The sequence below is a fragment of the Zingiber officinale genome, chromosome 4A, assembly GCF_018446385.1.
Source record: "Zingiber officinale cultivar Zhangliang chromosome 4A, Zo_v1.1, whole genome shotgun sequence".
In the NCBI taxonomy this organism is placed as follows: domain Eukaryota; kingdom Viridiplantae; phylum Streptophyta; class Magnoliopsida; order Zingiberales; family Zingiberaceae; genus Zingiber; species Zingiber officinale.
In genome coordinates this window covers 111,160,030-111,171,474 of record NC_055992.1, presented here as the reverse complement: position 1 = coordinate 111,171,474, position 11,445 = coordinate 111,160,030, and the positions used below count along the sequence as shown (strand labels likewise).

Below are 11,445 nucleotides of genomic sequence, written 5' to 3'. Positions count from 1 at the left end.
ATTTAAGGAGAAGGTAGAAGTACAAGTATTAGGTAAAATATACGATTCACTCTAATACAACATGGGATAAGATAACATCAAAGTTGAAAATAGTAGCTAAGAATGCACTCGGTGAGTCAAAGGGACATGCACCACTAAGTAAAGAATCTTGGTGGTGGAATGAAAAAGTACAAGAGAAAGTAAAGGAAAAATGAATAGCTTATAAGGAATTATATATTTGTAAGAACGAGGAAAACTTAAAAAAATATACAATAGCCAAGAAAGAAGCTAAGAAAGTAGTGAGTGAAGCAAAAAATGAAACTTTTGAATGGTTATATCAAAAATTGGATACAAAAGAAGAGGAAAGAAATATTTATAGAATAACTAAAGTGAGAGAAAGGAAAACAAGAGATCTTAGCCAAATAAAATGTATTAAAGATGAATGTAATAGCGTATTAGTAAATGATGGAGAAATAAAAGAGCGGTGGAAGAGGTATTTTCATCAATATTTTAATGAAGGTTTAGGTGATCAACTTAACTTAGGTAATTTAATTAGGTCAAATGAGCATAGAAATTTTAATTTTTATCGTAGAATTCAAACATCAGAAATAAAACAAACTTTAAATGAGATGCACAATGGAAAAGCCGTTGGACCAGATGATATTCCGATAGAGGTATGGAAGTGCTTAGGGAAACAAAGTATTGAATGACTTACAAAATTATTTAACATGATATTGAAAACAAAAAGAATGTCTGATCAATGGAGAATAAGTACTCTACTTCCCTTATATAAGAACAAGGGAGACATACAAAATTGTACAAACTATAGGGGTATTAAACTAATGAGTCATACTATGAAACTTTGGAAAAAAGTAATAGAAAAAAAGAATAAGGAAGGAGACCACAGTGACAGAAAATCAATTTGGGTTCATGCCTGGAAGGTCGGCAATAGAAGCTATACATCTCCTTAGACAATTAATTGAAAAATATCGGGAGCAAAAACAAGATCTACACATGATATTCATTGACTTAGAAAAAGCTTATGATAGAGTCCCAAGAGAAATTATATGAAGAATTTTAGAAAAGAGAGGTGTTAGCGTAACATATATTGAACTAATTAAGGATATGTATGAGGATGTAACGACCAGACTAAAGACTTCAGGCGGAGTAACTGGAGCATTTCCAATAAAGATAGGGTTACATCAAGGATCAAACCTAAGTCCCTATCTTTTTACACTAATTATGGGCGAACTCACTGCGCACATTCAAGACACAGTACCGTGGTGCATGTTGTTTGCAGATGATATTATTTTGGTAGATGAGACACGTGAAGGAGTAAATGCTAAGTTAGAATCTTGGAGGAAAACACTAGAAGGGAAAGGTTTTAAGCTTAGTAGATTAAAGACAGAATATATGGAATTTAAATTTAGCAATATTAGAAGTAATGAAACAATTGTTAAGATAGGAGAGGACGAGTTGCCCGGAACCGAGAGATTTAAATTATTAGGATCATTTTTACAAAATGATGGAGGGATTGAGAGAGACGTCTTACATAGAATATAAGCAGGATGGGTGAAATGGAGGAGAGTGTCGGGTGTTTTATGTGATCGTAAAGTACCTTTTAAACTTAAAGGTAAGTTCTATAAAATCGCTGTTAGACCTGCTATGTTATATGGAGCTGAATGTTGGGCTATGACTCGAGCACATGAGCATAAGATGAGAGTTGCAGTGATGAGGATATTAAGGTGGATGTGTGGACATACGAAGATGGACAAAATAAGGAATGAGAGCATTAGAGAGAAAGTCGGAGTTGTATCTATTGAGGACAAACTTCGAGAGACATGTTTAAAATGGTACGGACATATACTTAGACGACCAATAAATGCTCCAGTTAGGCGATGTGAAACTATGATAAACATGTATATTAAACGAGAAAGAGAAAGACCAAAAAAAGACTTGATTAGCAACAATAAAACAAGATAAAATTTATTTAAATATAAATGATGATATAATAGGAGATAGAGTTTAATGGCGTAAAAGAATTTATACAACCGACCCTATCTAGTGGGAAAAGGTTTAATTGTTGTTGTTGTTGTTCTCTCTTGTTACTTTCTGAATAAGTTTGATGAAAGTTTTTTTTTCCTATGTTCATTCAATATTTAAAAATAAATTAAATGAACAAAAGTTGCATAACCCTGCAAAGTTTACAGAATGGCAGATGCTTCAGTAATTTACATCAGTTTACAATCTCAACTTAACATTGTTCTCAGTCGGTGACGAAGTTTGTGGCGTAAAAACTGAACATGGAGAACATTTCTTGATCTCCTTCACCTTCAGCCCAGCTAAGGCATCCATCAGCACTAAGATGCTCTGCGCGTGGACCAGGTTCAGGTTGCCAAGGTAGTCGAAAGAATAACATTAGAGGGGCGAAAGATTATCTTTCACTAAGATTAGGTTAGCTTTTTCTTCGAATTCTTAGAGCGCTCGTGCAGTGACTCGTAGACATCAACTTTGTAACTCAAATTCACCTCATTGTAAATCAGTTAGTCTTGATCATTCCTAATGTTTGTCTTGAAGCTACTGCACTGTAACTCGAGTGTTTTTTTTTGCTCAATCAATTCCTTTTGCCACATCTGCCACACACTGCAGACTAGAAAAGTTGACTGTCTCCTTTTTTTTTCCCCCCTAGTCAGTAGATTGTCTCTCACAAAAGCTCTTTTAGAGCTGCAACCTCATGTGATGCATTTTAACTTTACCTTTCATATCTTTTGCAATCTAGATTATATTCTTTCCTTCCTGAAAACTTTATCAGTCGGTAACTTTGTACAGCTTCCTGGTTACTGAAGAAGATTCACAATACTGCTCATTCAAAGAAGGGGGAAAACTGACAAAAGGATGGTGTATTTATTTTAACATAATAAAAAAGTAAATTATAACCTACGAAACTTCCTCTGCATGGTCGACTCTATTGAATTCCTTGCTCAGCAAAAGAGTTGAGTGACAGTGTGATAAAGATCAGGGAGATGTGAAGTAATGATCTGCCGTTTGAGATCGAGATGGAGCTACTTGTAGTTGGAGGAACAGATGATCCATAAACGTTTGATCCATAAGGATATCTTGTGTTGAGAACAGAAGAGCTTGTGCTGTAAATGCAAACAGCGCCAAAGTCAACTCCTTTTTCTTAAACTGTCATTGCATACGAAGCGGCGGACTTGAACTTACCTCGTTGATTGATAATGGCATGTCGAAGTACCTGTCAGATTGAGAAAGATAATTAAAGAATCGGCGAGATGAAGAACTTGTTTGTTGCGAGTTTTTGGGCAACTTACTGGGATCGACGCTGGTGATGATGGCAGTTCCTGCGAAATCGCAGCTCGTCGGGATGGGTTTCCTCTGGTAGTAATCGTTGAATGCATAGGAAGCGTGGTCGCGCATGGTATCAGGGTCGAAGCATCCGCCACCTTTTTGAATGGAAGAGCAATCGGCACCTCCATATCCGCAGGCGTAATCCAGGGCGACCTGCAACGCGGCCTGGGATGCAGTTTGGCTTGCCACGCACCAGCTTTGCCCCGAAGACGAGGAGGAAGCTGGAGTCGCCGGAGTTGAGTACGGAGTCATCGTCGGAAAGGGATTGTAGACAGGGGTGGTGGTCGTGGTGGCGGTGGGGTTGACCACTGGAACTGTGGCGATTGGCGTGATGACGTCCATTTCAGGCATGGCGTTTGCGGACTGCAGCGACGCGTGTTCTTCGAGTGCTGCCATGGATTGCAGAGCTTGCTGCTGGTTAAGAAGTGACAAAATGAGGAGGTCGAACTAAAAGACTAACCGGAGCAGCAGAGGAATCCCAGCAGGAAGATCAAACACTGGATGCGCCTCGCGCCCATCACCCTGTTAATTATCTTGGCTCAGGCAATCAGCACTTAAGCTACCGGAAAAGGAATCAGAGGTTCCTTGGCGAGGCTGAGGAGAATAAGAGGAAACTTGAGAGGTGGAGAAGAAGGGAAGGAAATGTTGGAGAATTCACTGTGTTGCAGTCTTGTGTTGGAACAGCAGTGATGGCTGTGATGATGAGGAAAGCGGGGGGAGGTGATGGTGGTGGTGGAACCTCTACTTTATGGTGGTCCTTTTGCTGTTGCATGAGACTAAATCATGTTGTGAAAGCTGGTGTTTGGATGCTCCCTTTCTGGATTCTCACTGACTCTCAGTTGGTCTCTGTTTGAGACTATCTGTGGTAGTGCTTCCAAAGAGTGTTTTTAAAATCACAAGCTATAATAGACAATAAAATAAAAAGATAAAACCATCAACTCACGGGCCCCTCTAAGACGGCCTGCCGTTGTCTAAAAAGTGTTTTTAAAATCGCAAGTTATAATAGACAATAAAAAGATAAAACCGTCAACTCACGGCCCCTCTAAGGCAGCTTGCCGTTGTCTGGAAGGGAAGCAAGTCAAAGAGGACTTTGCCCAACAATAGTTGTATATATAAAGAGAGGTTGAGGCAACCAACAAAGTATTTCACATTCATTAGGAATCAATCTTAGGTCTTTGACAACGACACTCTTATCTGAACCAACTGTGTCATCATCCCGTAGGACAAAGCACAGGTTACAATAGCACTGATAGGAAGTAGTTTCAGAAAACAACTATTTATCCTAAATCTAATTGCGTGTCTGATAAATAGACTTGGACATGGACTTTTTAGAGGTAGAGAATGGGGAATCTAGTTAGCAATCATTAGATATTGGTTATTGGCATTCATGATACATTAAACAAGTTCGGCAATGCAAGTAATGATTATGGCAGGAACAAGTGAATGGTATAAACAAACACTTTTTATTTCCTTTCACAAAATTCTAAGTCTACAACGGCGTCTGAATGGAATATACAGCTCAAGGGAATGAATTAGATACAATTTTGTTTGTAGTTGAGCCTGAGAATAGGATCAAATCTAAAAAAGTAAAGAAAACGATCTGGATAAATTGGCATTCTATAGAAAGAGAGCTAGTAAGATGATATGATGAATTCAAGGAGATAATGGCGTCCCCAAGAAAAAAGCAGGCTGCAGTTTATTACCAAACTTCTTTGCGATGATTGGACGAACATCATCAGCATCAACCAGGGACTCGAGAAAAGGAAGCAATTGAACCAAAGCGAGGTCAGATGGATCGTCAAACCAACTTTTAATCGGAATGCCATTATTAACTTGCAAATGGAAAACCTGAAATTTTAAAGCAAAACAACTGTCAGACTCAAAAAAAGGTTGTTTGAAGGCTATATTTTGGGTCCTTGTGATACAGAGAAGGAAATCTACCTGTGGAGTATTGTCTATGATGACAACTTTGGCTAGGTCAACCCCCAAGATAGTTAGGTCTTTTGTATAGCAACCATCTGAAAATATACAAGATTCACGATAGATGCGCCTAGAAATTATTCTTTGCTCTGGATCCAGTATGTCAAGTAATTGTGCAGCATAGATGCTTAGGCTAGCTGTAAAAATAACAATTTCAAACATTTGTGCCACTCTCTCGAGGAACATCTGCAGGAAAGGCCGTCTCTTTACATATACAGTTTGCTTCTTCATGTTAAAGAAAACTGAAAAAGTGAAATCTACATCATCGCAGTGCTCTAGTGAAGAATGTACCAGAGTTTCTGCAAATAAAAGATCAGTCTTAGACATTATGAAGAGAAAACCAGGCACATGATTTGATAATATTCTCAGAGGATAGTAACAATATCTGAGAAAGGATGGAAAAAATTTAGTACCTACCATCTAAATCAAGCACAAGAGTTATGGGTTTCCTTTCCTGTGTTTCATTCTCGGGGAGTAAAGGACAACCAGATGGAATTGCTTGAATATGATGCGAGAATCTGAAATCTAACTGCGGATTGAAGCATTCGGTTTCTCGCAAATCACCAGATTGACAATTCATGTCGAATTCTTGATGAGTTGCTATGTAACAGCACGCATCATCTGAGTTCAACATGATTTCTTCGATTGATTCATTACTGTGAATGCCACTGGTTTCCATTATCTTCTCAGGGAATGGCAGCAGCACATACTTCGCCACATCAATAAGTATGTCAGAGTTAGTGAGTTCACAATGATGGAAAGAAACATCAGGAAATCCCATACAACTATCAAATGGTAAAGAAGGAACACTATCTGAGAAGCAGATATCCAACAAACTGCAAGCTTCATAATCAGTCATGCCAGTGATTCCATTATCCCCTTCATCAGCAACCAAATTAGGCAATTCAGAAGTTCCATCTTTAACTGCAATTGATAAAAAAAATTTAGTCCGCTAACTCAAAGAAATTGAATATCCATAAAACTAGAGTCATTTGGAGTAGCCAAAAACGAAGAAGAGTCTATAACCTCCATCACCATGATTAGGTAGCTGAGAATCACCATCCTCAAAATTGGGTGAAAAAATTGTTTCCTCTTCAGACGTCAAGAATGTTGTTAGTGAACCCTGCATGTGTATGTAAATAATAACAAGACAAAATAACAATAAGCTAATTCAAAGTAGCATATAAACAAGCAACAATAGCATTATAGCAGTATCTTAACCAGCATATGAACTGAAAAACATCTAGATGGCTTAATTCTAAGAAGTCACGTGCTTTATGAATAATTGTAGAAGTTGACAGGAAATCATAATCTCTTCAAGGATGTAGGATCAAGTCATTTTCATCTATTTGGCTCTTCATAAAAGCAAATGGAAAAATGTGCCCTCTGCACCTACTTTGGTAGACTTTAACTCTCTTTTATTTATTTATTTTCTTTTTTTTTCTAAATTCTCATAGTTATTGAACTTTTATCTGAATAAAATAAGTACCAGAAAATTAGAACTTATTGGCTGTAGATTGTTTTGTTTTCATTGGATGACAGATTATGAGAAGCCTGCCTGTTCCCTTGTGATCTACAATTTCCTTTTCATTCTTTTATTCAGATTTGCATACAAATTTTAGAGAAGCCAAAGATGGTAACGGAGGTGCATATTTTCATTGAATAACAGTTTAATTTGTGTTTTTCAGTCACTAACCCTTCATAAACCAAAGAGCAAACCAGATTTTCATATAAGTTAACTGGAACCGACTAACTAGATAGTCATTTGGGAAACCTTGAATATATTTCTGGTCAAACTTATTACAACAAGAGTTTCTGTGCATATCTGATTGCTGTAGACAATTCCAACATATTTTCTCTGTCGGCAACTAATTTATGCTCTAAGAATATCATGGAAACTAGACTACCCATTTCCCTCAATCAACACATGCACCCTTCTCAAGAGTATAAACTAAGAACCAAACACCCTTATGGTTGTGTATGATTTCTTTTTTTAATAAAAAAAAAATTAAAGAGAAGTTGCCAGCAATATATATGCTGGTGAAAAAGGTTATGCAGGTGGCAATTCACATGATAAAGTTGACGGTTAGCTAAAAAATCAGATAGAGCAAAGCATTGCTTGAGCTAGAGAAAAAAAAAAGTGTAGCTGATTATCGTAAGGGTTCAATACATATTATAGTTTTGGAAAAGAAAATAGATACCAATGTTTCAATGGACAAAACATCAGGTGATAATGAGGACCAGTTCAGAAATAGAGTGGATGCTCCATCTGATTCTGTTGTCCTTGACAGAGAACCTGACTCAGCAGCACTGGTAATAATTTCTTTTGAATACTGTCCTGTAGCATTAAAGAAATCAAATTAAAGTGTGAGCAGGGAGACTCAAAAGGGAGAAGAAGAAAAGTAGGGAGACACAAAAGGAAGAAGAAAAGACTTCCCAAGCCAATTGTAACAGAACTCACCATCATTAATTTGGTGACATTGATCAGAAATTTCCACCTCTGTATTGATCTGAGAAGAGAATTTTTCTGATCTCCTGGTTAATCTTTGACGAGCATGCACACTGTGCAATCTTAGGCATCCCTCATTTGATTTTCTCTTCATGCTCAATCCTGGCATTTGAGCTACAGCGTCTACCAGAGTTCAACTTGATGAACATAAACTACAAGCAGAAAGGCATGATTTATTAGGGAAAATGATAAACAATATCCATGAGCACGTCAATATGTGAATAAGACTAACCGACAATTAAATCAGGATAGAACATTGATAAGTTACATTTGCAATGGAAGATGTACCCAACTGGTCTTATATATATTTCATGGTTTTTATACGCAAGATAATACAAGATAAGAAACAAAAAATAAAGCTACACAATCAGGAAATTTTATACACGATCTAAAAAAAAGCAAGCACTTTCATCTTTGAATTTTCAATCAGAGTCAATAAAGCAACTATATGTGGACAATGCAGCATGATTTCAGTTGAAGATATGCTAATTTTGCTAGATCCAAGTGAACCATCCCAAACCAAGATAATGTCCAAGAAGAGTTCTGTGATATACTGTGTCAGTTAGGCATCATCAAGGATGGAACAGATAAATATCCAGAGAAGACTCTAAGAATCTGATATTTGGTAAATGTGCATCTCATAAATAGTTGTTTAGTGGTCTCTGAGATGCAAGAGCTCAGGACATAACAGATGAAACAGGGATACCAATTTGGGAGAGGAAGGAACATGAGTGCAAGTACTTTCATAGCATTATCTAAAGGAGGCCATTGGAGTCCAGATATAATGGAGTGTGATGGCACATCACTTGTATTTACGAAGCACACATTTTTGTGTACATTTTTGTGTCCTAAGCATCACAGAAACTGTGGTGAATTCCAGCCAAGGTTTCTTTTGTCATGGTCAGTGGCATACATACCGAACAAACCTTCTGTAGCCTGTTTTCTAACTTGTATATTACTAGTTTCCTATCAGGATTTTCTTATAGACTTCTGATGGAGTTTTCTAGGCTTTAGGATTTGTGCCCACACCACAGATTCCTGATGAGCCTTTTCCATACCAGTGCTTTGGAGAGGCACAGAATGGTTTTCTATTTTTTTCAGCCTACTCTGATGGGCACAGTTTTTCCAGATCAGTTTTCTCTATAATATCATTGGCATTCATATGCAATGTCCACATTCTCACTTCTTTGTGCTTCAGAAAAAGCTAAACAACAGGTGCCATCCCAAACTGTGTGCAGAGCATCTTTGCTGCAGCCACACATGAAGAGACCTCAACACATCCATTTTTACATTGCAACACTGCCAAGAGTGGGCAGGCACAATTGTTAGCCTGCTTTCACTTGCACAGAAATTTCCAATCTCGGCTGATGTCTGGAGTGACAGGTTAGAATCATTTTCTGAAAAAATCTGATGGATTTCTAGTACTTTTATACCCCGGCTTGCAGGATATTCGTTATCTGGAAAGCAAGAAATGAGATCCTTTTTCAAGCAAAACTTCCTCAGCCAACTGATTTCCTACATCTCTGGCATCAGACCTACTGCTGGATGTCTAGAGTTAAACCTCCTCATTGAATTGACTACCTGCGATTGCTAGAGTCCATCTTTGCCATATTCTGCAGAAAACATTGAATAGAGATCTCTGTTCTGGGTTGATACTGCAGCAAATTAAAAAGAGACCTCCTGACTATTTGCATTTTTTTTTTTTGCAATTTCTTTCCTGTGACAAATTGATCCTTCTTAATATAGTTGAACTAACCATTTATTCATCCTTTTTCTTCATTTTCAAAAATACGAACACATTTTATCAATTAATAACATGAGGAAATTAAAAATTCTAACATTTAACTTTGTTGCAACAAAGAAATAAAAAAGTTAAATATAGTTTGTAAATTTATATAACACTTAAAAGTCTTATCCTCGTACATGAACTTGCATGGAAAATAGTAGAGATGACCTCAGCCAACCACTAAAATCAGAAAAATTATACATAATGAAGATCTAGGACTATTTTTCCAATAAATCAAGATTAGCTTACCGTGATTTAACCCCAGAACAATGGCATGGCAGCTAAAATGCCAAAGGAAGGAGCTCCAGTTATTCTAATTGTACATACAACAAAAATCAATGCCAGTCGGAAGTTATCCTTCTTTAGACAAGAAGAAAGATGTGATGATCGCCTTGTGTCATGCTGCTCTCCTCTCAATAAACCTTTCCCTTTGGTCTGGATATTTACCTGGAATCATGGCTACAATGTGTTAGTTAAGAAGACTAATCAATATAAAACCAATGACATCTGCATGTAGCTAAAACAAAAAAGGAAAGCTATGTGTTTTTCAAACAAAAAAAGATCTTGTGTATATCTTGAAACACAAAAGAGCATCTCAAAAGCACACAAACAATGCTGATATTGTTGTCCCAATCAGTGTAGTAACTCAAGGGAGCACGCTCACTATTCGGAATTATATGGTTTAGTTCTTAGCTTCCACAACAAGATATTAAATACAACTTCCAAAAAGTTAAATCAGATAACAAGGATTCACTACCGCAGTACAAAGTTCTGAATTACTTTTTAACGAAATTAATCACTGACTACGGAAACCAAAATATAACAAATTGCCATACAAAATAAAGGAAAAACAATCTAAAAGTTAGGTTAAACCCTAAAAAATAGAGTTAATATCAAGAAACAGAACCAAAGCCCAATTTGGACACCAAAACCGGTCGACAGAGTGGGGGAAAGAACATCCCCAGGAGACTGATATAAGAAAGATATAAAATTTAGCCACAGCAAATCAAGCTAATTTCTCTACAACAAGACTGAAGACATCAAGAGAGTTTGACGCGGTCGCACTTGCAATAACACAGTGCCCAGGATAGCATTACACAAGTCGGAGTCAAATTCCGCCAGATATGTTACAGAAGAACAAATCGCCAGAGAAATCCATACAGAAACTTAAACTTCCGAAAAAGTGGATCTCGGAGCAGCAAAAACAAGCATACCGCGGATGAATTAGAGCCACCGGAAGAGGGGAACGAGAAAGAAAGATTAGAAGAGGCAGGGAGAAATAACACTCACCAAAGTTCCCAGCTCGTCGCCCGCCCTCACTCTCTCTACCGCTCGAGGAGGCCGGAATCGGAGAGAGAGAGAGAGGAGAAATTGAGAGGCGAGTGAAAAGAAGAAGCGGGGCTGGAGACGATCGTCTCTCCTCCGCTAAATGGAACGTCGGCGATACGATCCGGGGATCAGCAATGGACGGACAGGATGCGGCATGGCCCGTTCAACCCAGCCACTACGTCGGCGACGCGTGGACTGCTGCGGTCCGACTCAGCAGCGTGTCGCTCGGCACGTGCGAGCGTGCGAGCTGGAAATCCAACTAACCAGGCCACGCCGCCGCGCGCACGCGATCCGGAGTGGGTGTTCCGTGGCGCAGTGCCTGATGACGCGACGACAAGTGTCCATTTCTGGGGATCGCGCTCCCGGTAGACACGCGTCGAATGTCGAAGCCAATTCGAAGATGCAGAGGGACCATGCGGTGCTACTCGCTGCCCATCTGTAAATGAATCACGAGTGAATTTGTTGTTTGACGCGGTAAAAATTTATTTATGATAAT

General features: G+C 38.3%; 2 protein-coding genes across 4 annotated transcripts; both read right to left on the bottom strand.

The window, feature by feature from the left end:
- Positions 1–2,149: 2,149 nt before the first annotated feature.
- Positions 2,150–3,947, bottom strand: LOC121970581 (major pollen allergen Ole e 10-like). Of its 3 annotated transcripts, none has more exons than XM_042521378.1 (5): positions 3,806–3,947; positions 3,309–3,734; positions 3,202–3,232; positions 2,917–3,122; positions 2,150–2,838 (listed from the first exon to the last, which is right to left on the bottom strand). In XM_042521378.1, exons 1-4 carry the CDS (start codon positions 3,861–3,863, stop codon positions 2,945–2,947), a joined length of 693 nt encoding a protein of 230 aa, XP_042377312.1. In that variant the 5' UTR covers positions 3,864–3,947; the 3' UTR covers positions 2,150–2,838; positions 2,917–2,944. The 3 variants fall into 3 exon arrangements, with proteins under 3 accessions (XP_042377312.1, XP_042377310.1, XP_042377311.1); XM_042521376.1 differs by having other exon boundaries at positions 2,150–2,819; XM_042521377.1 differs by having other exon boundaries at positions 2,150–3,122.
- Positions 3,948–4,066: 119 nt separating this feature from the next.
- LOC121970580 (probable C-terminal domain small phosphatase) lies at positions 4,067–11,018 on the bottom strand. The gene is made up of 9 exons (XM_042521374.1): positions 10,911–11,018; positions 9,870–10,079; positions 7,787–7,986; positions 7,527–7,663; positions 6,352–6,448; positions 5,743–6,249; positions 5,287–5,624; positions 5,049–5,193; positions 4,067–4,205 (listed from the first exon to the last, which is right to left on the bottom strand). Exons 3-9 carry the CDS (start codon positions 7,941–7,943, stop codon positions 4,171–4,173), a joined length of 1,416 nt encoding a protein of 471 aa, XP_042377308.1. The 5' UTR covers positions 7,944–7,986; positions 9,870–10,079; positions 10,911–11,018; the 3' UTR covers positions 4,067–4,170.
- Between the last annotated feature and the right edge of the window lie 427 nt (positions 11,019–11,445).